The sequence below is a fragment of the Penicillium daleae genome (assembly GCF_028827525.1).
Source record: "Penicillium daleae strain IBT 16125 chromosome Unknown utg000002l_segment0_segment0, whole genome shotgun sequence".
Taxonomy (NCBI): domain Eukaryota; kingdom Fungi; phylum Ascomycota; class Eurotiomycetes; order Eurotiales; family Aspergillaceae; genus Penicillium; species Penicillium daleae.
Genome location: NW_026623150.1, coordinates 4,783,311 through 4,810,452, shown reverse-complemented (window position 1 = coordinate 4,810,452; position 27,142 = coordinate 4,783,311). Strand labels below are relative to the sequence as shown.

Here is a 27,142-nt window from a genome sequence, read left to right as displayed (position 1 = left end):
TTCTGGTGTGGAAGTTAGGACACTAAGGATGATCAGGAGGTACAGTTTGAGAGGTTATAAAGGAAAAAAGAAAGCAGCTGGATTTCCCTCGCTTATCAGGTTTATTTTTGATCTTTTCTGCTGCCTATGCCCATGGTACGTACAATGTCTTCTTCTTTCTTCTTCAAAGGACCTTGGCACCGCCACTGCTGTCAGTGAGAGTTTTTGCTGCGCTGCCTAACGGCCGGCATGTGAAACTCGGTTAGGCGCTCGCCGATCGCAGGGTCTCGTATTTTGTCGCGGGTCGTCGAGGATAAGTGCTATTGAGTGGATCAGGGGAAAAGCCGACTGGTACCTATCCTAGGAGAAATCGCCGAAGACCGTAGATTTTCTCGATCGGACCATGGCTGGAATCTGAGAGGCTATACTTCTTTGTTTACTTGATTGGCCGAGGTATCCAAAGTTTGTGGGTTGTGCCTGAATGCTGAGGCGAGAATTGGCTGTGCATCGATGACGTCGTGGCTGAAGCAATATATTGGGCCCCTCTAAAACCTTGAAAACCAAAACAGTCTAAAGTATATCCCATGCCTTGAAGTATAAGTCTATTTGGATTTTTATACTGCCTCTCTCAAACCTTGATGATCTCGTGATGCCCAGAGAAGCCAATGAAAAACGTTTAATGATTATTCCACGCGGTCCAGCCCCTAGATCGACTGCACAGTGGCCACGCGCTCCATCTCCATGGCAAGAATCCCAGCCGATGCCTCGGGCTCCGCTGTTGATACCCCCTGCTTCTTTTCCTGGACGGTATTCTCTACCAATTTCTTCATATATCGATCAGACTCTGCCGCATATTTGCACTTTGCCCGCACGATAGCTCCATACTTGTAGAAGAAGAACGGGAATGGCAAGAAGAGGAGCGAGATAAATGCAGGGATTGACGGCGCCCAGTGGATTCCGACACCATCGTACATCCAGGTTGACACGATAGGTAAGACCGCCCCGAAGATCGACCGAAGCACTGCATTCGCGGCTAGCACGGAGGCCGCATAGATGGTATACGAATCGATCAGATAGTTCATGCACCCCATATAGACCAAGATAACACCCGTACCGAACGGTGCCGTGGCGATGATGCATACACTCCAGTGGATCGAGGTATAGTTTGTCCATGCAAACCAGAACTGGCTAATGGGAATTGCCAGAGCCCCCGGCATACACATGATCAACCGGGTTTCCGGTGGCGCATATCCCCCACCTTGACTTTGTACTTTGGTATAGTGCAGATTCGCGGGGATGGTGCAAATAATCCCGATAATCATACCAACCATGATACCCACGAAGGAGAGGCCTCCCACCCCGGGATTCCAGCCACGCACTTCTTCAAATACAATCGGGAATGCCGCGAAGAACATGTAGAGGGTACCGTACACTAGTGCGACGTAGACTGCCGAAAGTAAGACAATAGGCTCTTTGAATAGCAGAACCCAGGGTCTGGATAGAGTCTTTCTCAACAACTCGGCAGTCGTTACTGGACCCTTCTCCAGCTCGATTTTACTGCGGTAAACCTTCCCCGTAATACGCGAGAGTCGATCCGCCCGCTTTCGCAAGAGCACTGGTGCATATGTCTCCGGAGTCAACAGGGTCGATAACATCCAGGCGAATCCAGCAGTCGCAGCGAGAAATCCCTCCACCCACCGCCAACCAGCTTTCATCCCAAGAAAGCCTCCAATTATAGGGCCCAAAGAAGGACCTAAAAAGGGCGCCGCAGCGTAAAGACTCAATCCAAGACCTCGTTTCTTCGCCGAGAAAATATCCGAGATGGTCCCGCCACCATTCGTCAAAGGTGCAGAACCAATGGATCCCGCGAAGAAACGCAGAATACACAAAGTCCAAATGTTCTGTGCTCCAGCACAACCAGCCAGAAAAGTGGCTAGGAACAGTAGGCTAATAAAGAAAGACACCTGCCGACCATAGACTTCACACACAGGCGCCCAGAACAACGGACCGATCGCAAAGCCTAACACATACAAGGACAAACCGAGCGTCGCCACGGGCGTGCTCACCTGGAAATCAGCGACGATCTCGTGGATGCTGCCACTGTACGCAGATGATGCCAGGGAAACGATCAAGCCAACAAAGGCCACGGTGAGAGTAATTGAGATTTTGCGGGCGCCGCTGAAGAGTTGTGGATTTCGGCTGTCGTTGGGTATCCATGCTACCGCAAAGGGATCTTCTTCCGTTCCGGAGCCTGTATACTCGTAGTCTAGCACATCTTGAGTGATTGCACCATGGTCGGTGAGTAGGTGCCAGAAGGGAATTCGTTTCGGATAGACCGTTAGATTGGCCCCTGGACTGCTCCCGGACATCTCTACCCTGGTGGATTTGGGACCAAGCACGAGGATATGATTGATGAGATTTAAACGGAGATTCGATGCTCGTTAATGCTTCATGTGGCTGGAAATAGACTCGTAGAGTTTAGGAAATGGAATGAAGAAAAAGCTTGTGTACTGTGTAGAGAGGGTGCCGAGGATCAGCCGAGGCGCTCGGCGTAGAAAGTGGCAGTGAGAGCGAGTGGAGAGACGTAGGCGATGATGAGAAAACATCAGAGAAGAAAATGCAAAACAGAACTAAAAAGTAGCAGTGGGATCCAACTACAGTACACAACCTGTATATTTTGTCAGCAATCAGCATAAAAATACGACACCAATGATCCTGACGCGAGAGAAATGCGCTTGAAGCGAACCGGGAAAATGCTTCTGCTGCTCGATGTGGCCGGTGGGGCGAAGGCAGGCCGATCTAACCGAGACAATCGGATCAAGGCTGTGTCGGCTTGTGGTTGCCCCTAGTAGACCGAGATCATTATAAAAACGATATAACTGACCATTAATAAGCTGAAGAATTGTTCAACTGTATATATATATTCTCAAATTCTGGCCCGACTTCGCTTCGGAGCTCTCTTACTACTTGTGATAGAACTTGCCTTCACTCCGTGATGCACTACCGATGCGTTCATTAGGGTCGACTGACCAGACTCCTGTTAAGCACTCCTAAGCGTAGCAATTTCAGGATCAAAGGTTGTATTCTAGACCGCTCATAATCTAGAAATATTATCTTGAGCTTAATAGCGAGGACTAGAGCGTCCAAAGACCTAAGACTTCAGAAAATATACATTCTCTATTAGACGCAGTGCTCCTTTTCGGCCCTCTCTCCAAGACATCCAAAGCCGATCAGCATAATTTGTCACGATACAGCAAAGAGACATGCTTGCTACCGTATTAAGGTTATTAAGACTATTGTGGCTCAACTAGACTGACTAACCGAGTATTTCTGCCTTGAGAAGGTCTACTTCCACCCCCGAATATACAATCACTTCTATGATCGCCGTTCGTTTGACAGGAGTCAATTTCAAGCAGTTTCAAACTTGTCATGAGTCAAGTAGGCACTCAACTTTTGTTCTTATCTGAAGAACTCGACTTTTCCAGGTGAAAGTGTGTATAGTCAACCGACCACGAACGGCCTAGACAACTAGAGACATGGATGTTCATGTATAGAGGAGTGTAGAGAGTGGAGAGAGAGCTATCGATGATAGAATAGACTAAGTATTCCAAAGTGATTTCCTTCTGCTTTCCAAGAGTAGATATACTTATACGTTGACAAAAAATCCGTCTACGCAAGATGAATCCGACTAGAAATTCATTAGCGACTTGGAGATAGGTTCGTTTCCGACCAAGAAAGATCAGCGAGGGAGCATTCTCATGTCCATCACTGTATCTCAGTCTTAAAAGCCATTCAAGAACTTCAGCAGCAGCCGATGACTTACCCGGACTTCTGCCCTTGACAGGGACAGCGCACGGTGCTACAGTACAAAGGTCCAACCCCACATTTGGCGTTTCGATTCTGTTCCTGACCCACTCCACTACCTGGAAAAAGTAAAAGTACCGCAGCTATTAGAGGGGTAAACATTCAATGGTAGTTAGATAATTTATAATTTTATATGGAGGCCGAATACGAGAGAATTTGGTGTGGGTAAGGACATGTACTGAATAGAGAGGGAGCCAGCCTGTGCCACCAGTATACGAGACAATCTCGATACGGGTCAACCCAAAGGAGAAAGGAAAGAGGAAACTAGGATCCTATCGACCGAGAGGAAGTGTGAAAGAAAAAGCAAAATCTCGAGTTTATCCGAATTGAGGCAGGACTCGACGAACCCGCTTGGCTTCTTCAGTGAACCTTCGTAATCACGCCATCGAGTCCCCTGTCAGCGTCGTTGGCGCCCCTCCTCCTTGTCTCTTTTATGAAGCTACAACTTCCCCCTCCCTTCTTCTCTTCAAGTATTTTCTTTACACTCCTCTCAATTGATCCTAATAGTTTCCATTGATCTAATATCTCATCCCTCGCCCGTTTGGTTGCCATCTTACTCCGTGAGATCTCGTCGTACCCCGCACATTCTTGGTTCCCCGCATTCCGACCATGGCCGACCAACAAAATCTTCACTTCGAGACCCTTCAGCTTCATGCTGGGTAAGAACAGTCCGTTCTTGCTTTTCATATAACAAGAATATAGAATTAACACTACCCCTCTAGCCATGAGCCTGACTCGGCCACCAATTCTCGCGCAGTCCCCATCTACGCAACTACATCCTACACTTTCAATGATTCCGCCCACGGCGCGAGGCTCTTCGGCCTCAAAGAATTCGGCAACATTTACAGCCGAATCATGAACCCCACAGTCGACGTTTTTGAGAAGCGCATTGCTGCTCTCGAGGGCGGCGTTGCTGCTGTTGCAGCTTCCTCCGGCCAGTCTGCTCAGTTCATGGCTATTTCCGCGCTGGCGCATGCGGGCGATAACATCATCTCCACTACCAACTTGTACGGTGGCACGTATAACCAGTTCAAGGTGATGTTCCCGCGTCTGGGTATTACTACTAAGTTTGTCAATGGTGAAAACCCCGAGGATATCGCCGCTGCCATTGATGATCGCACTAAGGCTGTGTATGTCGAGACTATCGGTAACCCCCGCTACAATGTGCCCGACTTTGAGGCCATTGCGAAGGTTGCGCATGAAAAGGGTATCCCTCTGGTGGTAAGTTTTTGTGGATTGTGGATTGATATCGTGCTATCAACCATCTGAGATGAGAACCCAACAACCAGCTAACCATCTGATTTTGTACTTAGGTTGACAACACCTTCGGTGCCGGCGGCTACTTTGCCCGCCCCATCGACCACGGCGCTGATATTGTCGTTGAGAGCGCAACCAAGTGGATCGGCGGTCACGGAACTACTATCGGCGGCGTAGTCATCGACAGCGGCAAGTTTGACTGGGGCAAGAACGCCGCCCGCTTCCCACAATTCGTCGAGCCCTCCGAAGGCTACCACGGCCTGAAATTCTGGGAGACTTTTGGCCCCATCTCCTTCGCTATCCGCGTGCGTGTCGAGATCCTGCGTGACCTCGGCTCTGCGTTGAACCCCTTCGCGGCGCAGCAGTTGATTCTCGGTCTGGAGACGCTGAGTCTGCGCTGTGAGCGCCATGCGTCCAATGCCATTGCGCTAGCCAAGTGGCTCCAGAAGAATGAGCATGTGTCGTGGGTGTCGTACCCCGGTCTTGAGGATCACCCATCGCATGCTACTGCGAAGAAGTATCTGACTCGCGGGTTCGGCGGTGTTTTGTCCGTTGGCATCAAGGGTGGCGCGGCGGCTGGAAGCCAGGTTGTCGATGGCTTCAAGTTGATCTCCAACCTTGCCAAGTAAGTTAATCGCACAGCATTTCTTGCCGGACCTTTCTAACTTACGTCTTCCAGTGTCGGCGACTCCAAGACCCTAGCTATTCACCCCTGGTCTACAACCCACGAGCAGCTCACCGACCAGGAGAAGCTTGATTCGGGTGTCACCGATGATGCTATCCGTATCTCTGTTGGTACTGAGCACATTGATGATATCATTGCCGACTTTGAACAGTCGTTCAGCGCGTTGAAGACTGCTTTGCCGGATCGGACTGCTTGAAAGAGGCGATACATAAGTGCCACTTTGAATTATGGATAGGTATGCCTTTCCAGGCAGCTTTTTAAAGCTTGCGTTGGTGCAGGGCTCTCCTTACCCCTGTAGAGTTTGTTTCTCCTTGCGTCGCGTTTAGTAATGAAGCAATGACACGAATACGATATGAATCAATTCATGAACCTCGTGAATTTTGACTGCGAAGAATTAATGTAGAATAGAAAAAGCCGGTTCAGGAAAGCAGCAAGGTATCCAGGAGACTTCATGATGAAGTGATTAAACGTCCATGCTTTTGCGACATCTTTATTTAATTATCTAGGTACCCGGACTATAATTATAGAGCAATCGAGTAACCTCGGAGGGTCTTTCTAAGCTAGTGATTATAGCTTAGAGGATATTCTGCCACAAGAAGAGGACATAGTATAGCTTTCGGTAAGTTATATTACTAGCGTTTTGCTTCGAACCTCATTGATGTGACTGACGATCTAGACGGAGACGGGGAAATCTTTACAGCATAGATTAGTTCAGGATGCGACGACAGGTATGAATAAAAATAAATCATACGATAAGAGAACGAGTTTGTTATTAAGGGGTATAACGAATACTATTCCCGGAGGAAACTCTCAGGTCTGTGAGGTTCTGGGAAAATGTGGTCAAATATGCTAGTGCCTTTAAACTGACCAATGACAACGCATAATTCCTACACAGTAACTGCCCATGGTAAAATCGGAATCCGTGGTGGGCGATTGCGCAGAAACAGTGTCATAGAATTAGCCAATTATGTAATTGTGAAAATCAAAATCGGCAAAGGTCGGAATCTACTGCGGATGGAATTAGCTAACTACGTACCAGCATTGCAATGGAACTGACTAGCTACGAGGCAACATTGCTATAGAATTGGCCATTGACCATAAGACCAGCTCTAGACGAGAGTTAAGTTGTCCCCACAGAGTACAGCAGACTGAAATATAAATATCCGAGCACCAATTCAGGGTGTAGACAGTGTACAAGCTACTCAGTCATCGCAGCGTCGAAAAGATATCATTTCCTAAGGGGGAACGAACGGAAATGTCAAGAATTCCGACTCGGACGATTTCTCCACCTATCTTTTATTGGGGCACACCTGTTGTGCTTATCACAACCGAGAATGAAGATGGAACTTTCAACATTGCGCCAATGTCCTCAGCATGGTGACTTGGAAACCGATGCATGCTAGGACTAGGAGCCGACTCGCAAACGACAATCAACCTGATTCGAACTAAACAATGCGTTCTCAGCCTTGTGGACGATACTATGCCTGGAACAGTGAATGCTCTGGCGATGACAATTGGAGCGAAAGAGATGTTAACAGCGGCCGAAGATTCTGGATATTTGTATTTCAAACGCACGCATGGCTACTAGTACGTGAAGGATAAATTTGGGCGTGTCCCCTCCGATCTTGTTCGGCCTCCACGCGTTGATGAATGTCTAGGTTAGATGGAGGCTGAATTAAAGGGGGTGTATGAGATGATAGAAGACGTCGATATAAGGGGATTTATCGTGTTAGAGGTCAAGGTCCTCGCACTCATGTCCATGAGAAGATTCGCATGACAGGATATCCCAATCGAATTGACCCCGACAAGTGGCACCCGTTATCATGAGCTTTACGCAATTCTACGGATTGGCATACAAGAGAGCCGCTAAGTAGACCGTCACCGCAATCGATGCTGAAGAATACAGACCCTTTTCAAATTCCCTCGACGACGGAGGAGCGAATGAAGAAGAAAAGCCAAAACAAAAGAAATCTAATGGCATACATTAGTGAAGCACCATGGATGCCGTATACTTTGGCTGGTGGTTTGCGCAAATATTTGTCAGGGATGCATGAATAAGAGAATAAGTTTTTCTGGAATCACTTTTTTCCTATTCTGGAAGCCCAAATGGGGAATTATATTTGACCGGGAGTGCATGAATGGATCAGGTTCGTTTGAAGTTATCTCTGTATTTCAAGAAAAGCATATCAGAGCTAACTGGAGGTGGAGTTTTCTCATGGTTGTTACGCTCAGGTACGAGAGGAAGAAGATCAACCAATGTAGTAGCATTTCACGAAACAACTAAGCATAAGGAAGGAAAGAAGGAAGGAGAGATGGCGAGAGAGCTATCTAAATACTCTGTGGATGCCTTAGGCACTAGGCATCAACACCAAACATATGTGAACCGTAACAATGGTAATGGTGACCAAGATCACGAATAACTTCACTAACACCGTGAAAGCTACATTATGACCAGTGTAAGGCAGCACTATTACTACAGAGGGTGGCAATCCTATTTCGGAATCTACTGGGATATAAGTAGGTAAAGTTCTTAATAAGACTTCTGAGATTCGCGGGATTGTGCATAGATATATGCCTAGGCCTATAAGATGACTTTTATCCTTAATTTAAAGGAGATGGAGCCAATGAAAATCACTCAATCGGCTTGATAAAGCGTTCGCAGACCTGTATCCTGTTCTACGGCTTCCAGTCGGACGAGATCAGTAGGCTATGATGAAATTGACCAACCATGAGGCCACATTCTCGTGGTAGCTCAAACTTTGTCCGCTTGTCCGTCTCTTACTGGCTACTTCTGGAACATATGGTGAAAATTCACAGAAGTCTCAAATACTCAATCATCATTGACTAATTCAGTAGCAAAGCTTTCTTGTTTGGTATTCCCACGATCCAGGGTTAGATATAAAAATGTTGCCTATGCCTTGAGAAAATAAACACAACCTAATTCAATTTATTTTATTCAAGATTATCCTCTCGAAAACTCTACATATACACTGTCAACATTATGGTCACTCTCCAAGAAAAAAATAAGGTATTGATTCAGAAATATTTTGAAGAATACTGGGGCAAGGGCAATGAGGAGGTCGTCGATGAGCTTTGCGCCGATAATTTCGTCATCGATTACCCTATGCATGGTCTTCATCGGGGTAAAGAAGCGGCAAAGAAGATGATGGTTGACTTCAAAGAGGTATGGAATTCAGATAAATCCTTAAGAAGCATGCTTTCCCAAGTCCTGGCGACCTAATAATCTATAGGCATTTCCGAATATCTCCTTTCACGCTTACAAGTTCCCTCTGATTGCCGAAGGGGACTATGTGGTTGGCCGCTGGATTGGTGGTGGTAGACATACCGGCGTGGCATTTGACGATCTGGCCGTGGGCAAGCTTGACAGGCCCAATACCGAGAAAGAAATCTATTTCTCTGGTATAACTATTTTTACATTGAATAATGGCAAAATAGTGCACGAAATTGGCGAGGAGCAAGCTCTGACAGCTCTGCAGCAGCTGGGATTGGTGTCTCCTCCTAATCCGGGCAAGGAAATTAAGTATGACGCGGAGGATGATCACATTTGAGGGAATTGGAGATAAGGCATAAGACCTGTGAAGTGTCAAGCTATACTGTAGCTAATCAGATTAATTCTGTAAGGATATCAATATCACTTCAGCATCTTTCTCGTTGTCTCAACCGCTTATTGGGGTTATATACTTGTGGTAGAGTATAGGAGGGTAAAATAGTAGGAAATGGAGGGAAAAAGTGACCGGGATTACTATCTCCCCGAATAGGGGGATAGTGAGCTAGTTACGGATAGTGAGTTAGACCTAAGATAGTAATAAAACACGCCCGGACCGTGCAGGCCATATCTGATCCAGGCGTCCGGCCAGAGTCATGTCGCTCCGAATTTCTTCTAACCTAGTCCCAATTCAGACAACTCGTCCGACTTTTGCATGACGTAGCTTCGGATTTATACCTGACAACCAGATATCTCAGGAAGAGGAGATATCGGAGGAGTTGTAATGAGGCATTGGCAATGGTTAAGCCTTACAAGCCCCAGCGACTCTGTGCCATACTTTTGTCCTTGCTTCAGGTATTTAGAGTCTTGAAAGTGTTAACATATCACACCCAAATCATGATGATTCAATACATAATTCGATTCAGCGGACCGTGCTTGACCAATCACGAATCTGGCCCGGGTATATATTTAGGCCCCTAATCTACGATTATATCTATTTGATATTCGTTCGGTCTATACTACTCTGGCTAGCCTAGTGTCACTGTGTATACCTTCGGAGCACAAATGGATGAGATACATATACATCACCCGTTAAAAGTTATAAAAAAACTGGAATTCTGATTGATAATATGGTGTTTCCTTCAAAGCTCCGCGGAGGCCGGTGGGCCTATATCACGTTGTGAGCCTATTCGAATGAGGTCTTATCTGATATTCTTCGGACCTAGAGAGAGACCTTGAGGTTTCAATATCTCCGCAGGAACCTCTGCTGGTTGTGCGGTATTCTCGTCCGCCTTCTACTAGTATGTGGGTGGGGAAACTCAGGATACACCTATGATATGCCAGGTTCAATTATCATTAGTTTCTTTGCTCATGGGCAAAGCGTCAACTTCCAACCTATCACATCATGTATTTAGCGAACAGAAGTTGGCGAGAATGTATATAAATGGCTGTCCTGGTACCCCAGCAGGGCGTCGAAAGAAAGTTTTTACCTTATCTTGATATTCCCCAAATAGCTCCACTCTCTTTCTCGACGTGGTGGCAAATAATCCCGTAAAATGTCTGACTCAATTGCCCCACATAGAAGGGTCGAAGCGCAAAGTGTCCTTGCATCTACTCTTGTGGACGATGTGGTGAAAGCAGGGCCATCGAAGACCATTTTTCAATCCGAGAAGCAGCACAAAAGTCTCCTCGGTCTCAATGTTGCAACCCCGAACAGTCATGCAGGTACTGATGCTGCCTTTGCCGCAAAGATTCAGCTGCTGAATCAGGCCTTGTTGGATATTGGGATGGGAAAGTACCAATGGTTGATCTTCTTAATGACGGGCATGGGGTGGTTTCTTGTCAGTGTGAGTTTGTTCACTAGAAATATATCCCACTTACTTCAACAGAGGACTCAGAACGTTATCACAGTTTTGGATCATGTCATTCATAATCATTGCTCCATCCGCTGGCAACGAGGCCCAATTCTTCTTCGCCGGCAATAACACCGACTACCTCTTCGTGAGCTTGTTTGTCGGCCTCACCGTCGGAGGCACAGTCTGGCCTTTGATGTCTGATACCCTCGGTCGGAAGCAGATGTTTACAAGTACCGTCTTATTGATGGGTATAGGTGGATTGGTCGGGGCGGGCATGCCCTCATTCACGGGACTTTGCGTGGTGGGAGCTGTTGTTGGTTTCGCCGTTGCGGGAAATCAAGCTGTTGATGTGATGACTCTCCTTGAGTCCATACCAGCGTCACACCAGTTCTTGGTTGCCTTGCAGGGGGTTTTCTGGGGCTTGGGCCAATTGGTTGCCTCTGCCGTTGGATGGTAAATGGATTGCTATTCCTCGACGTCAATCTATCTCTTGCTAAATATGGAGCTTTTACAGGGCATTCATTGCTTTATATACATGCGGCACTGGTCCCGATGAGGTCAGTACCGCACAAGCAATGAGTCGGAAAGCTCGTGCGCTGGGTCAATCCAGTAGTGCATCATCATCCAGCAGCAGCAACTCTTCCTGCCACTACGTCAGCAACAAGGGATGGCGCTACGTATGGTGGACCTTCGGATGCATCACTTTGTTCCTGTATCTTTGTCGTTCGTCCTGTCCTTTTATGAGACTCCGAAGTTTCTCCCTGCACGTCGTCGCGATGCAGAAGCGACACAGCTTGTTAAGGATATTGCCCTCTACAACGGACGACAGACTTGGTTAACCGAAGCGTCCTTTACGCGAGTCGATTCCACGATTGAGGCATCAGAAGAGGAATTGCGCACCAAGTTCCGACTTCAATCCCTGCTCGCCTCTTTGGGAATTATTGGTATGGTCAGTCTTGTCCTTCTCTGGATCGCCATGGGTCTCAATTTTATCCTTTACCAAACCTACATCAGCAATTATCTGGCTGTGCATGGCGTTGGCAAGGTCAATGCGACTACTGTGACGAGAGGCTACCTATACAGTCGCTATTTATACACCGCTCTCTGCGCAATTCCGGGTCCAATCGTGGCTTCATTCCTGGTCGAGGCGAAGGGTGTTGGCCGGAAGCGTACAGGAGCTGGAATTGCCGTTTTGACAGGACTGTTCATGCTGGTCTCCGCAGCTTCCAGGTCACGTAACGCTGCACTGGCTTTTGAGTGTATAGTGAGCTTCTTGCATTATGCTGGTCTCGCGACACTTACGCTCTATACCGTGGAGATTGTTCCAACTCCAACGCGAGGATTCAGCCTCGGCGTCATGGGGTTCTTTTGGGGTCTATTTGGACTGATTGGGCATATTATTACTACCTTTGAGAGTACGATAATATCCAACGGGGCCCCTGTTTGGTTCTCTGGGGCCCTTTGGATTGTGCTGGTGTGTGCTTGGCTAGGCTTGCCGATGGAGACGCAGGCAAGAGCTGCTGCGTAGGCAGTAACCTTCCCGCTTCAGGTGATTTGTCTTTGAACAGATCAAGTTCACGTAAAGATTGTTTGATGGAAGACTGGACTTGAATTTCTCCGTGGACATACTGTCCACAAGAAAGAGGCATAACGAGGCCGGAGAACTGGGTATATTAGGACACTCATTTCACACACCCACACACGCTATTGAATTTACAATCTTGTCAATCAGTTCCCACGAGAAAACCATCAGCTCACTTAACAAGTAGGGCTGGTTCGTTCACATCATAGCTGTTCAAATGTCTGTACCCTTGCGACCGGGGCAAAGTCTAGCTATAAGTGCTTCAACTTCTCTTTTCGAAATATCTCTCTACATTTATTTAGAGCTGTGTCTGTAGAGAGCTTGAGAATTACCTCTTAGCGTATCTTCCTAAGGATACTTGACAAAAATCTTTTGAATTTTTGTAGAGAAGTAAATAAGATGAAATATTCCTCGAGGTATCTTGAAGTGTAAATCTTTGATCTATTTCTAAAACATAATCCTCGGTTCTCTAACATGTATGATCGTCTATTAATCACAAGATCCACCAATATCAGCCAAGCTTGCCGCATGCGCCATCAATGCAGCACCCACACCAGACCCATCCTTCGTGAGACTAATCCTGATCCTCTGTTCACCCGCGTGACCAATCTCAGGGACTTCCCTCATTGCCCCTCGCATCTCATCCTCGAATGTTGGATAGGATTCTATGACGGAACCGTCGGCTCCGATATCGATGATTTCGTCAGACAGAGGCGTGGTCTCAGTATCTGGGGCGTATTTTGGTGACATCCAAGATGGTCTTTTGCAGATCAGCCTCACAAAATCAATTATATGGCGAAAAAGAAGAGGTGCGTAGTTATACAAGCTTTTGAAGCTGTATGGCATGGTAGATGTCGTTTGTGAAGGGACTCGGCGTGCTTTTGACGATATTTCAAGTCGTCCGCTTTGAATGATGACAGCTGCTAATGATGCACCAGCTAAGCGCGCTGCCCGTCTTGCAATGGCCTCGGATACTAGTTTGATAGCTTCGGCATCTGCTTTCGTGACGTTGTTTGCTGAAAGGGTGTCTTGAAGTAGTTGAATTGCGCTATCGATGTCGTTCCCGGAAATTGCAAGATCAGACAGAAGCGAGCTGTCAATTCCGTCTCGCTGAAAGAGGCAAGACTCTTCAGCCACAGTCATGTCGAACGCGCTCGCTCTTAATAGCTGAAGAATTGCTAATCGGAGTAGCTCTCCGAGATACAGTCCAGACACTCTCTTCTCCAACATTCCGAATCCGGGATCCACAGATGCTGCGTCTAGCTCATCGTCAAGTGGCGTCCGGGGCAACACCTTCATCTCGTCATCTAGGGAGCCCCATTCACTGTTGATCACCATAATGCCGTCTGCATCGGCATTGATGTTCTTCAGCCTCTGCACATTGGATAGCTTCTCCACATAGGCCGCATTGGTCCCAGTCCCAAAAATGACTGCGCCCAGTGTGGATATCCCCTGACCTGAGCTGTACGATCTCGTCAAGAGTGTACCAACGCTGTCATTTGCCAGAACTGTCACTAGAACTGGTAACCCCCTTTTATCAATGGCTTCTTGCAGCATGAGGCATGGATCGCGACCCACGGCTTCTGGTATATCCCAGCCCTTATCCCAGTGTATGAGACGACCGCCATTAAGAGATTCCTGCTCACAGGTGAAACTGAATGTAAAGCCCAGTTTATAACGTGATTCACTGCTCGGATCGAGATGTACATTCAGAAACTCTCCGATATTTTGTGCAATGAAATCAAACAGAGGCTGATGGGTTTGATTGACCATGACACTAGCCGGGATTCTGTTCTTGCTTTGGAGAACGGTGAAAGTGGAATCGCCGTGTAATTCGGCCATGCATATCCTGCAGTTGCTGCCACCAAGATCGACAGCCAGGAATTGGCCCTTCTCAGCTCCCGTGGGGACACTCTGTAGATAGGCGGGTAACTGCCATGGGCGCTCATTTGCAAGGCCGTCCTCTAACAGGCGATAAAGTCAGCATTAATCTCATATATAAGTCCAGGACGTCATTCCTCACTCATTTGTAGAACTAAATGTCTCGTCACACGTCGGACGCGCCCAGGGCTGAGGCTAAAGTCCCTAGCAATCTGCTCGGCTTGGGCCACCAAGCCCAACCGCTGCTCTCTCGCATTCGCCATGGTCAAGAGAGATAGAAGAGTAGAGAACCAAGGACATCCACAAGCCATCCATAATGAGCGACTGAAGTATTCGAGAATGAGATTCGAGAATAGCTGTCCCCTTCACGATGTGGAGCAGTTGAAGGCCAATGTTACAGAATTTGTGTTGGATTATTCATTCAACGGCCAAATTGCCGGTAGACGGCCGGTTAATTCGGACTATCAAGCTAAAGAAGCCAAGACCTGGCCCCTTTGGTGGATTTAGCTCCTCCAGTCGTTACGTGGTCCATGTCCCACCCCACCGGCGATTTTTGACTTCGCCGGTTTTTGCCGGGGGTCCACACTCCTTTTGAGGGGAAGCTGACGAACGTGGAGGGTCGGTTAGTCCTTGTGCGTCTTCGGCAAATGGTGATCTCTAAGATTGTAAGGTCATCGAGATTTCTATATTCCCACCGAGGGCGCTCTACTTTAGCATGATTGCCTCCATACTGAGACAGATGCTAACTAAAAGAGACTTCAATTGCTTGAATCTCTTCATAACACTCTTGGGGATAGAACATCAGATAACACCATATAGAAATAGAAGCCGATAACGCTTTAAGCACAACAAGGACGATGTATTTTGTTATGACAAGTTGTAGTATAGGCGAAAGCTAGGAACAAAAGTTGCACTCTAGACATACAATAAATTGAACAACACTAAGAAAATCTAATACGTCTCAAACCGGTGAAAACGGCATCGTCACAGATCGAACGGTCAACGGCTTCGGGTGTCCAATGCGTGAAGACATACTGTCTGGCGTCATTTCTCCATCTTCCGGCTCTCTCCACGCCGTTTCACTCGAGGTAGCCAGTGTGAGTGTGGACGAAGTCTCGTTGCTTATTCCTTGTTGAAGGATAGTATGTTCCACGCCCGTGAAATACTGTAGATAATGTCGCTTTTAGTTTCACACTCAACTGATTTGCTTGAAGGAACTCTTACCCTGACCGTCTTCACTTTCAGCTCCATCGTAGCATCCTCGTCAACGACCACCATGCTGGATGGATGTAGCTGCAAGGCAGACAATGTGCACAAGTGACTGACACCACGCTCAACAGCCTGTTGAATAGCAAGTGCCTTTCCGTGTCCCGTTGCGATTATGACTACCTCCCTGGCATCCATAATGGTCTGCACTCCTACCGTCAGCGCCATGCGTGGCACAGCGTCGACGTCGCCATTAAAGAATCGTGCATTAGCGATGATGGTCTCATGGGCGAGGGACTTGATTCGAGTCCGGCTGGCCAGACTAGATCCAGGCTCGTTGAATGCAATGTGTCCGTCGCTACCCACGCCGCCAAGGAATAGTTCAATTCCACCGAGGGCTTTGATTTTGGACTCGTACGCGAGACACTCGTCCGTTAGACTTGCGGCGTTGCCATTGAGAAGGTTGACATTCTTGACGTCAATATCGATGTGTCGGAAGAAATTGTTGTACATGAACGAGTGGTATGATTCGGGATGCTCATGAGGTAGACCGACGTACTCGTCCATGTTGAATGTTACGACATGCTGAAATGAGATTTCCCCTCGAGAATATGCGGCAATCAAGGCTTGGTATATGGGTAGAGGACTGCTACCCGTCGGTAGACCCAGGACGAATGGCCGTTCTGCCGTCGGGGCGAAGGTATTGATTCGTTCTATGATAGTTAAGTCGGAGATCCAGAAAGTATCTGGTATCAACACTTACTGACAATATACGCGGCGATGTATTGTGCGGCCTGCTCGGTGCGCTCTCTGACAATCAAACGCATATTTCAAGATTGAGTATTCTGAATATGAAAAATAAAAGAAGATAGTTGCAAAGGGAGGAGTTTGAAGCCAAGTTCAGTGAATGCCGTGAGAAGCAGCGTAGGAAAAGGCCAAAGTGATCCACTACAAGGCAAATTAATGACTCAGTTTTCTTGCGACCCATATGTCTGGTATCAAGATGATCACAATCCCTGGTAACCATTCCGATACGATATCCAGCTTGACTCCATCCTTCATCATGACAGGTATCCTGGATTCTCTAGATTGAAAGAGGGTCCGGTGATATCGGTGAATCCGGTCAACCGGCAAAGTGGCTCAAAGTCCGGAGACGCCGTAAATTGGGAACGGCGATAATGTAGATACTACAGTTCCACTCGGACCCGGTCTATTCTGAGCTGATAAGGTGTACTGCTATTATGTATGGGTCTGGGATCACATGGCTGGAAATCTTGATGAAAGAAGAATTTGCAAGCAAGCGAGCCAGAAGCATCCAGAATCGGTTTCCAAAGGGCAAAGTCTTAATTGTAGGCATCCAGCATCCAGGAAAACCGACTCTCTATCATATTACTCAATAGTGTATTGAAACAATTCATTCAAGATCATCCATTACAAAACGTATAGCTTCATATACAAAGCACCATTCAGATAAATCATAACCCCCATCAAATCCATCAACAAAAAAAAAATCATTCTTCCTTCGCACTAGCAATCTTCTCCTTGTACTGCTTGCTCCCGACAAACCACCACATCAAAATCAAAATAGGCAATCCACCCACAACCACGCAGGTATAATTCATATTCTGCGCAGTCAGAGGCATGGTATAAGGGAAACTGAAGAACGTGATAGCAAACACCAGCCATCCTACAGTAACGCCATTAACGAGCCATCCCCATTTACCCATGTGGAAAGTACCCTTGTGCATGTTCAATCGGCCCGTGAGCATGTTCGTGGAAATGGGGATGAGATAAGCCACGTTGTTAATCGTAACGGCTGCACCAAGCATGCTGTTGAATGCAGTGCTACTGCCGAGGTACAGACAGCCTAGAACGGCGTTGGCGGCTCCGACGAGTAATTGGGCGTTGAAGGGGATGCCGAAGCGCTTGCTGACCCGGCTCCAGACGTTTGAGAACGGCATGGCGCTGTCACGGGAGAAGGCCCAGAGGACGCGGGATGTGGAGAGTTGGGAGGATACGACGCAGGGGCCGAGGGCGATGAAGAGGATGAAGGTGAGACCGAATGCGCCACCGGCAGATTGGGTTGCTTGGTGGAAGAGCTCGGCGAGAGGGAGCCCGGTGTTTGTGGTTGAGAGGGCGGCGTAGTCTTGGACGCTGAACATGAGGCCGATTAGGTAGGTGAGGCCAGTGACGAAGGCGATGGTTAGAGTAATGGCGATTGCTAGGGGTGCATTACGAGAGGGCTGTTCAGTTCATGTTAGTCATGGACAGTTACCAGGTATAATGGTTAGAGGGCTCACGTTTGGCATCTCCTCGGTGATGTGCGTCACACCGTCGAGTCCGCCCAGACTATACAGCGGGTTGACGAGGCCGGTGATGAAGCAGATACCGTTGTTACTCCAGCCCGTATTGTTAATCCAGGTCTTGAAGACAAAGGTAGAGTTTTGATGGGTGGGTGCACATGAAACCACTGTGATAAGAACGACCAGCCATCCAATCTGGAGGTAGAACAGAGAGAATTTGTTGAGGGCTGGAATGATCTTGTTTCCAAACAGAACCACTGCAGCCGTGAGAGCATTCAGGATCTGATAGATGACGAATGTTTGCCAGGGTTGGAAGGTCATGTCAGGATGGTAAAGTCCATACAGAGCTTGGACTAGTTTTTGTTAGATTTGAGACAGGAAATGCTTTGATCGAGACGTGTGATTGACTTACCAACTTGAGCAAAAATCAGGTTTGTTGACGCAGTAGTAAAGATCCCTAGGAGAAATCGTTTAGTCGCCCGGGTTTAGTCTCAACACACGGAATGGTCGACCTACAGCCACAAACTGTCAACCACCCAGTCACGAAACTCAAGAAAGCACTGTATCTCTTGGGAGCTACAGCAGCGATCCAGTGGTACATGCCACCCTCGGTTGGGTAACTCGACACAAATTCAGCTAGGGAGGCACCCAGGAAGGATTGCATGATGGTGACCAGAATGAATCCATAGATGATAGCCCCTGGACCACCGGCATTAATCTCAGTGACAATGCCTAATCCAAGACCTGTCCACGAGATTGTCGTCGTAGATGCAAGGCCGATCAGAGACAAGATACTGAAATGGCGCTTCAACTCTTGCGTATGACCTGTTTTACATCCATCATCAGCACGGAAAAGTATCTAGCTGTAATTGCAAGGGCATACCCATCTGAGCCAGACGAAGTTCGTCAGCATCCATAGATGAACCATCCATTTTGGACTCGGCGACCGAGTTTTCGCTGATAATTTCGCCCATCTCTTCCGCCCTTTGAGATTGAACCAGCAGCCTGTTGGATTTCGCTGAGGGGGTAGCACACGGTGATGGAGTGTCACTTGCTGGAAGAGATACGAGAGTTCCCGAGTGCTGTTTATGTATTTATCAGGATACCAGGATCTCAACGAATCCTTCATATCACTTGACCTGTTAGGCTCCACTGTCGCTTCGCGACTTTGCGGAGTTCAACGGTAAAAGCAGGAGCAACCAACCTTATCGACCTGGGGCAGGGCTCGTTTTCTGAAGAGACTCAGCGATAACCGATTCCAAGTCTTGGCTGATACGAAACACCGACTTGGCCGGTCATTTCCCCGGCGATGGGCCGGTGCCGGAGCGCCGATTGGACTGGCCTTTGTGGTTGCCAAGATGCTTAACTGGTTTAGGCCGTTTAGCCAACTTTAGTTGGGGGTTTAGTGAGTTTGGTGGCTTTTCCTCCGCAATTCAGCCGAGCCGTGGGGAAATCAGTTCCCGACGATAACGGGCTCAGAAATCGCCAGACATGGATGATGGACTAAACGGCCAGGGGGGTATAAAGATGAGGGGGACTGGGACGAGGTCACATCGAGTGTCACGTTACATGTAATTCCCTGCTTTTTACGACCTCAACATGCGCGTGAATGTCAATTGGTCTCGGATCGCCAGTCTTGGCCTGTTGGGCGCCAGTCTGGTGGGCGCCGCCGGGTTGAGCAAGCAGTCGCAGACTCTCTTTGACCAGTCAATGACGTTGATGGATGATATTTACGATCCTGATGCTTCCTATTTGAATTATTTCTATTATCCACTCGCGGCGGGTGTCCATGAGACCCGTTCGACCGTGTGGTATTCCGTTGGATTACTCCAGCGGAACCAGGGCGATGATCGCGAGGAAGCGATCAAAATCCTGAAGAATGTGATTGGTGGCCAGGAGAAGAACGAGTCGGTGCTGTGGTATGGTGATTATACGAAGTATCCGGAGCAGCCTACGGTTGCAAGTCCTGCATATGCCCCCGTGGTACGTATTAACTCATTCACCTCGAAACTTTGACCCCCCGGACTCGTATACTAAAGAAAAGAAAAATAGATCTATAACTCATGGGATCCCAATTGGCGAGGCTTCATCGGCACCGCACTAATTCTCATCTACGAGGAATTCGGCAATCTTTTACCCACAGACGTAAAAGACCTCGTCCTCGAGAGCCTGTACAATAACACCATCGGCGATAGCTATCGCGTCGGCGGCGTCGACGACGATAACCTCTACCCAGCCTATTCCAATGCCTGGCTAATGCGAACGGTGGCAACCTCCTGGACAGGCCACCACCTGAAAAATGCCAACATGACTTCCGCAGGAGACGCCGATGCCCAGAAGTTCCTCGACCTCTTCGATCGCAATCACACCCTGTCCGAGTTCAATGGGCCAACTTATGCAGGTGTTTCCCTCTATGCGCTGACCATCGCTGCCAAGTACCTTTCCTCGACTAGTTCCGTCATCGGAAAGAATGCAGAGCGAGTCATCCAGCAGATCTGGGGGTACGAGTCGCAGCTGTGGAATCCGAATATGAGAAACTTTGCAGGACCCTGGGATCGATCGTACGGCTATGATATGAACAAATACGTGGCTATCATGTCGATCTGGATCTGGTCTTTGACTGAGAAGGAGAATGTCTGGCAGTCCAAGTCTCCAATTTGGTCAATGACTCATGCAGATGACTTTGAGATCGCGCCCATTATTGCTGTGTTGTCGGGTTTCCACAAGAACCTCGTTCCGAAGTCGGTTCTTGCGAGTTTGACTTCTTTCTCTGGCGAGCATACTTATAGTGGACACACTTATGCGCCCCCGGCAGACTATGAGCCGCGGAATATCACGACGTGGTTGTCGGCCAATCTGACCATTGGCACAGACTCGTTCAATCAGAGCGTCGTTGGTGGGTTCTCAGAGGATTCATCCTCCTTTTCTCCCTCGGTCGTGCAGTGGATTCGTCCCGGTGGCTCTATCGGTTACTTCAATCTGTATCCGACTCAAACCGCTTTGCACGCGGAAGTGAGCCCCTACGCACTCAACCTGACCTATCCTCTGGGCAACGCCTCGAGCACTTTTACATTCGTTCTTGCTTCCAACCCGCTGGGTTCAAAGCGGGATATCTCGGGATTCAAAGATGTCGATGGCCTTCAGATCGAGGTAGTCGGTGGAACTGTCAACCCGGTGCCTGAGATTTCTTTCTGTGGTCTGCTTGGTGGAACGTGCGATATTATCCAGTGAGTTGATTAACGTCCCTTCTTAGCTGAACAGTATTGCTAACTATCACAGCAACTTTGAATTCTGGAATGTCACTTTCTCGATGGATGCGAACAGCTCTGACATCCCGAGCGTTCAGTTTAAATTTACGCTTCCTTAGATCTGAGGGAGCTAGATGATATGGAGTATTCTGTGTGATACTTTAGTACAATCAGCCAATTTTATAACTTTATTACCATTTCACCTCTGACGCTACTTGATAAGGAGATTTCCAGTCATAGTAATCACAGTAGGATAAAAAGAGAACGAAGAATTCAGTCATTTGAATCAGTCTCGACGCCAACAAAGCCATAGTTACGTGATAGACGGGTGTTGGAACGATTTTGAACGGACTCTTACGTAGTTACGAATGACTTCAGACATAATGAATTAGTTGAAAATATTTATTTTTCTTAGACTAGGTACTATGAATGCAGGAGAGAACAAATACGAAGATAAAGATTAACCCTTTACACAGAGTGGGATGTCACCCACCGGCTGAGCTAGGGCATCACTGCCTAGGGCGCCGCACTTAGTATGAAGAAGATGCAAGTAGCAAACAATGGAACAAGGGACATGTGATAAAGAAGGCCAGGAGAAACCAGAAACAACAAACCAAACGGAGCAAGAAGCATTTCAAAGTCAAAAAGAAGCAAAATTGAATACAGTAATGAACCCTAAGTTCCTGGGACTGTCCTAATCTAGGCATAGTCACCGCTACCGCTACCTATGAAACTTTGAAACTGAATCTGGTACTGAAAGTTTAAGACACTTTGTGAAACAAGGTCAAAGAAAGGGGATACAGGGAAGATAGAAAGGAAGCCGCCCTAAACCCCAAGCAAAACCAACCCTCCCTAAAACGCCGACTGACTGCCCTTCCCTCCTCCTCCCGGGACACCGCTATATCCGAGGGGCTGCCAGATGCACAAGTGTGGAATGAAGACATGATGATAGAATGGAAATGGAGACACTGAAGGGGAAAAGGAACAGGACGAAAGTTGTCACTGTGCTAGGATTTTGGTGTTTTTGCTCATTTAGTTGCCCTGTCCGGGAGGTGGGGGCTGGGTAGAGGGTGGCTGCGCATTGCCCATCATATAACCTGGTGGGAGGAAGGGCATAGCTGGCATGCCGGGGAAGTTGAAGCCATAGGCTGGCACAGCGGGAGGAACGCCTGGATTCGGTGCAACTGACATATCGTGCTGATCCTGGCCCTGAGCGCCCTGGGGAGGACCGCCGAAGCCATCACGGTCGGACCGGCCACGTCCAGCACCACCGAAGCGCTGATCAGGACCCTGGCCACCACGCGAGGAGATAGGTCCACGTTTGCCGCCAGTGTCGGTTGCAATGCGTCGGCTGATGGCCTTGGAGGAAACGCCTGCACCAATCTCAATGTCGGGCTCTTCGACCACCATGCCCGACTCGATGGGTCGTCCACCAGTACCACCGTACTCGGCGGTCAGCATCCACTTGCGATCAGCCTCAGTCAGCCGCTCAATGGGGATCACACTGATACCGGTTTGGTAGTCGCTGCAGTCACGGGGACCGAAGCCAACACCCCATCGGGTGCGCAGCTGCATCTCGGCTTGCCGATAGGCCTCCATGCCGTCACGAGCTGCGACCGCATCAGGACGGCTGATCATCTTGATGAAGGCGTGGCGCTTGTCAACGTTGACAATGCAGGTCTGGACCATGCCGAATCGACCGAAGAGGGAGCGCAGGTGTGCCTCGGAGGAGGTCACGCCACCCACAAACAACGTACGGCTAAGCACCTTGATATTACCCTGGCCAATGGAGTAGTCCCACTCGATGAGCTTGGGACCGGGAGGAGGGAGGTTCGGGTCCTTCTGCTGGGGAGAAGGAGAGCGGCGGCGACGACCACCGGGTGGGCTGCGCTGGCGATATTCGCTGGGGCCCCGACGGCCACCACGGGCATCGCGAGGATCACCCCGGCGACCAGGGGAATCACCGTGGTATTCGCCATAGACGGGGCTGTCGCGGCGGCGAGGTGGGGAAGCCGTGCGGCGGCGGTCCCAGCCTGGAGAGCGAGAGCGGCGGCGATAGCCTCCAGGGGAGCGAGGATAGTCACGGTCGCGATCGCGGTCACGGTCGTCACGGTTCTGGGTATCGGGTTGACCCCAGCCGCCAGCAGCTGCAGGGGCCTGGCCAGGCATCATGGGGAATCCAGGGAGCGAAGCAGCCGGGTTGGCACCGCCCATGGTGCTCGACATGTTGAGGAGCTGGAGTGCGGTTGCCCATTGATCTTGAGGGATACCCTGGGTCGACAGGAACTGCAGCAGCTGAAGCTGTTGCGATAGAGCATTGCCATCAGGCATAGTTGGAGCAGCATTGGCCTGGCCCATCATGGCGGCCAGTGGGTTCGGAGCCGCAGCCATGGGGTTGGGAGTGTGGTTCTGGCTCTGGGGTTGAGCAGGCATGGCTGGGTTCTGGGCCAGACCGGCCAAAGCAGCATAAGGATTGGCACCCATCCCAGCGGCGGCGAAAGGGTTCGCAGCTGGTGGAACTAAGGAGGAGTCGGCCGAGGAAACCGGCGGGGGAACTGCACCAGCCAGGGCAGCCAGAGGGTTGACAGGAGCCGGAGCTGGAGCTGCCGGGGCAGCAGGTGCCGCAGAGCTCTGCTTGGCCATATCAGCCAGAGCCTTCAGGATACTCGAGGTATCTGGGGCAGCTGCAGATCCGTTGGCAGGGAGCTGAAACTGAGAAGGGGGGCCTCCGAGTGGGTTGAACCCTGGGGCGGGAGAGCCCTCGGGCGTAGTGGATTCCACATCTAGATACAAGGTAACAGTCAGAAATTGAAGTCGAAGGTTAGGAAGAGGGGAAAAAAGACTTACTCTGTGGAGGGGCATTCAGCTTGTCTCGGAATGAGGCTAGCATGGGTGTGGGAAAGGTGCCACCACGCTCCCAAATGTCGATGAGTTTCTTGATTTTCTCCTACAAAGAAATAAACGTATGAACAAACGAGGCCAGCAAATAAGCAGTCCGATACAGCCAGAAAAGGCAGCCCCATTCAGGACACTGTGGTTGGTTCCTGGGCGAGACAAGACGAAGCGACCAGGATACGGCGGGAGAGGGGACTTGGCCCCCAAATTGGACCCGCCCAGAGGCTGACCAGGAACGGGCCATGACTTGCAGGTCTAGTGCGTATACAGTACAAATGTGTACAAAGAGAGGGATATAAGAAGAGGAGTGCATCGTGCAGCATCCTGGTGCCAAAGCAAATGTATTGAGTGAGCGTACCTTTTGATCATTGGGGGCGTTGTTTATGATGTCGGTCATCAGCACGGGCAGCAACTCCGTCACTCGATTGACGCCCGCGGCAAAGGTTCCATCGGGGGCTTCACTGCCAGAGGGTTGGCCAGCTTTGCGTGCTGCTTCTACCCATTGCCGGGTTACAGAGTCTACAACATAGAGGACTCCCAGCTTGTGGGTGCCCGGGGTCTTCTTGAAATGCGTGTAGATCTTTTGGATCAGCACAGATTCATTCTGTGAGAAACATGCTTTGGTTAGCCGGAGAGGATTCCTTGTTTGTATAATCACGATCTCTGAGTCGTTTTCGTCGGATCTCGCATCGATCGTCTCAAAAGTGGTTATTTCTTACCTGGACATTGGCAGTACACAGTGCAGTGATGCCCTGAATCTTGGTGCCCGAGACACCGGGAGGCTTCAAAGCCAGCATGGATTGGAGATAGTTCTCCAGCTCTGCTACAGCCGACGACATGGTGGAGGATGTGGGCGGGATAAGGTGAAGAGGTGAAGGGTGGAGAGTTGATGAAACCCGTAGAGGGACTCGACTCTCTCTCTGGTGTTTTTCGTCTGATCTCTCAAGGAAGGCTCTAGAATGCAGCACTTGCCTGTCCTGGGGAGGCTGGCAAAACAAAGAACTGCTGGCAACGGTACTCCAGGGCCAGTCCTGGGTTGGCTACTTCGAAGAGCAGAAGGTTGTGTTAGAGAAAGAGAGAGAGTTGGAAATAAGAGAAAGAATTTGAGAAGCTCCTAAGGAGATTAAAATCTCAGTGCGAGAGATTGGACTTTCTCTCGACTCCCGTTATCTTCTTATAAGCAGTTTTCCCTGGGATTTTCTTTCTGGTTTCTTGCCCTCGAGGTATCTTTTTTAGCTTCACACTACAGCACGAGCGTAATTCACTGTTGGACCAGAGAACTTGCCGCCTACAGCTGAGATACAGCCTAAAGCGAAGGGAAGAAGAAAAAAAATAGGGAGAGTCCAGGTCCAGGGACTCGGGGTGTAGCCTGGCGAGTGTACAAGTGTACGAGGTACGGAGTGGTACAACCTAAAAGCGTACGGTGATCTGAAAGTATCCCCCAGAAGTCCCAAATAATGACGGATTTACAGTGTACAGGTAATCCGTGGATGGTCGGCGAGATGAGAGCTGATGAAAACGATGGCGGTTGGGGGGTCGAGAAAGAAAAAGGTGAAGGAAGAAGGACGAGGAGGAGGAGGAGGAGGAGGAGGAGGAGGATGAAAGGAGGTGATGGAAGGGAGAAAGGGGATCACCTGAAAAGACTTTTTGCAGAGTTTGCATGGTTTGCATGTTGCCCAACCTGTTTCTTCAAGCTGAGTCATGTGATGACGTTGGCAGGTGATCAACTGGCACGTGTCATCATGTGATCTACAATCATGTGACTGTATACTCAACCGTTGAATGATTGTATTGCCGTGACACTCCGTACTGTACGTATGGAACAACAATTTTGCCGGCTCCCGGATCCACCTACTGGTTGTGGATGTCTCCTGGTGGAGATCTGATGTTTGAGTTGCTGAGGTCTGGTTCCCCCGGCTACCACCACGAAAGGGGGGGGGCATGGGCCATGGGGCACAGAGCTTGAGCTGTGGATGATTTTCTCCGTTCATAGAATCGTGCTCAGTACACATGTCCACCGTGGCCATTACCCTTTTAGATGGGAACAGTGGATACATCTTCCGGAAGGAATGGGGCCGGAGAAAAATCCGTTGGCGACCGAGGCATGTCGAGGAAGGATTGTTTGGTTGTTTAGCCCCTGTTAGCTTGCTGCCTCGGGAGTAAAGTTACAGAGTTGGTCAAGAAACTCCTCCGTACACAGGAGAGCGAGAGTGTCTCTCGAGGCCCGTTCTGCCCCTTGATGCCGCCCGTGGGGCTCCCGATCTCGGTGAACCATTTCAGCAACCTGCCGGCTAGATACGGGGAAGGTCAGCACCATAGAGCGAGGGGGCATCAGTGAATCACTCGGGTTTTTGCAGGAAATGGAGGGGAATCTGTTCAATGGGGAATGCCCGGTCGAAAGGGTAGACGAGAGGAGTGACCTCGTGGATCGGAGGATCCTCCTCGAACTGTACATTGGGGTGGTGAATGTATGTAATAATACAGTACAAGGCATCATACCCGCAACAGGACTAAGATAAACCCGCGATGCCGAGGATCCATCTTCGGGGATCCGGATGGCGGCACGGGACAAACGATGGCGACTTGCCGACGTCACTGCCACCCTCCATCAGCATCAACGGGTACAGTACTGTATAACCATTTCATCATCATGTCGAGAATTGGACAGACGACTGTATTCTCCAGTACCGGATCCCGAAGCATTGATCAATTCAGAGTACGATTGTAGAATTGGATAGACGATAGAAATACTATGTCCTTTCTAGTAGTATTATGACCGAGGCGCTCGGAAGAATAATACACAGGGAATGAGGTCATCAAATGAACAAGACACAGCTGGCTGTATATATGGTACGGGGTCTATAAACTCAAATAAGAACTAGCATTTGAAAAGTGGCATCGCACATGGAAATTACCCCGGGTATATCAATCATTGGAGATCAACTCCAAAGTAAAAGTGGTGGTAGTCGTATGTATATATATATAAATACTCGATATACTACATACTACTGTCTTCTCAACTATGTGTACTGTGTACTCTGTACGCAGTATTTCACCAGAGCGGAAGCTCTCGGACGGGGGGCCAGTCACACCTGTAGATCTGCCGGCAGCCCGACCTGGTCTCTCCAAGTTCCAACCGCCCCCCCCCCCCTCCCCGTAA

At 49.1% G+C, this 27,142-nt stretch overlaps 9 protein-coding genes across 9 annotated transcripts; 4 read left to right on the top strand and 5 right to left on the bottom strand.

Moving 5' to 3' along the window:
- Window positions 1-683: 683 nt before the first annotated feature.
- On the bottom strand, window positions 684-2,348 carry N7458_002645 (MFS transporter; the record flags this gene model as incomplete). The annotated part of the gene is made up of 1 exon (XM_056906028.1): window positions 684-2,348. One exon carries the CDS (start codon window positions 2,346-2,348, stop codon window positions 684-686), a length of 1,665 nt encoding a protein of 554 aa, XP_056770135.1.
- A 2,104-nt stretch (window positions 2,349-4,452) lies between these two features.
- On the top strand, window positions 4,453-5,981 carry N7458_002644 (O-acetylhomoserine aminocarboxypropyltransferase/cysteine synthase family protein; the record flags this gene model as incomplete). Its single annotated transcript, XM_056906027.1, has 4 exons — window positions 4,453-4,502; window positions 4,566-5,064; window positions 5,157-5,725; window positions 5,780-5,981. The coding sequence occupies 4 exons, from the start codon at window positions 4,453-4,455 to the stop codon at window positions 5,979-5,981; spliced, it is 1,320 nt and encodes a 439-aa protein (XP_056770134.1).
- A 2,805-nt stretch (window positions 5,982-8,786) lies between these two features.
- On the top strand, window positions 8,787-9,354 carry N7458_002643 (ester cyclase; the record flags this gene model as incomplete). The annotated part of the gene is made up of 2 exons (XM_056906026.1): window positions 8,787-8,969; window positions 9,037-9,354. 2 exons carry the CDS (start codon window positions 8,787-8,789, stop codon window positions 9,352-9,354), a joined length of 501 nt encoding a protein of 166 aa, XP_056770133.1.
- Window positions 9,355-10,567: 1,213 nt separating this feature from the next.
- Window positions 10,568-12,395, top strand: N7458_002642 (uncharacterized protein; the record flags this gene model as incomplete). Its single annotated transcript, XM_056906025.1, has 4 exons — window positions 10,568-10,858; window positions 10,923-11,320; window positions 11,382-11,424; window positions 11,481-12,395. The coding sequence occupies 4 exons, from the start codon at window positions 10,568-10,570 to the stop codon at window positions 12,393-12,395; spliced, it is 1,647 nt and encodes a 548-aa protein (XP_056770132.1).
- A 543-nt stretch (window positions 12,396-12,938) lies between these two features.
- On the bottom strand, window positions 12,939-14,593 carry N7458_002641 (putative glucokinase; the record flags this gene model as incomplete). The annotated part of the gene is made up of 2 exons (XM_056906024.1): window positions 12,939-14,413; window positions 14,473-14,593. 2 exons carry the CDS (start codon window positions 14,591-14,593, stop codon window positions 12,939-12,941), a joined length of 1,596 nt encoding a protein of 531 aa, XP_056770131.1.
- Window positions 14,594-15,291: 698 nt separating this feature from the next.
- N7458_002640 (glucosamine-6-phosphate deaminase) lies at window positions 15,292-16,363 on the bottom strand (the record flags this gene model as incomplete). The annotated part of the gene is made up of 3 exons (XM_056906023.1): window positions 15,292-15,495; window positions 15,555-16,249; window positions 16,300-16,363. The coding sequence occupies 3 exons, from the start codon at window positions 16,361-16,363 to the stop codon at window positions 15,292-15,294; spliced, it is 963 nt and encodes a 320-aa protein (XP_056770130.1).
- Window positions 16,364-17,047: 684 nt separating this feature from the next.
- N7458_002639 (uncharacterized protein) lies at window positions 17,048-18,813 on the bottom strand (the record flags this gene model as incomplete). Its single annotated transcript, XM_056906022.1, has 5 exons — window positions 17,048-17,779; window positions 17,837-18,192; window positions 18,252-18,296; window positions 18,356-18,664; window positions 18,723-18,813. The coding sequence occupies 5 exons, from the start codon at window positions 18,811-18,813 to the stop codon at window positions 17,048-17,050; spliced, it is 1,533 nt and encodes a 510-aa protein (XP_056770129.1).
- Window positions 18,814-19,438: 625 nt separating this feature from the next.
- On the top strand, window positions 19,439-21,206 carry N7458_002638 (uncharacterized protein; the record flags this gene model as incomplete). Its single annotated transcript, XM_056906021.1, has 3 exons — window positions 19,439-19,822; window positions 19,892-21,066; window positions 21,119-21,206. The coding sequence occupies 3 exons, from the start codon at window positions 19,439-19,441 to the stop codon at window positions 21,204-21,206; spliced, it is 1,647 nt and encodes a 548-aa protein (XP_056770128.1).
- A 913-nt stretch (window positions 21,207-22,119) lies between these two features.
- Window positions 22,120-24,821, bottom strand: N7458_002637 (Nrd1 complex RNA-binding subunit; the record flags this gene model as incomplete). The annotated part of the gene is made up of 4 exons (XM_056906020.1): window positions 22,120-23,870; window positions 23,935-24,034; window positions 24,341-24,586; window positions 24,702-24,821. The coding sequence occupies 4 exons, from the start codon at window positions 24,819-24,821 to the stop codon at window positions 22,120-22,122; spliced, it is 2,217 nt and encodes a 738-aa protein (XP_056770127.1).
- Window positions 24,822-27,142: the final 2,321 nt, after the last annotated feature.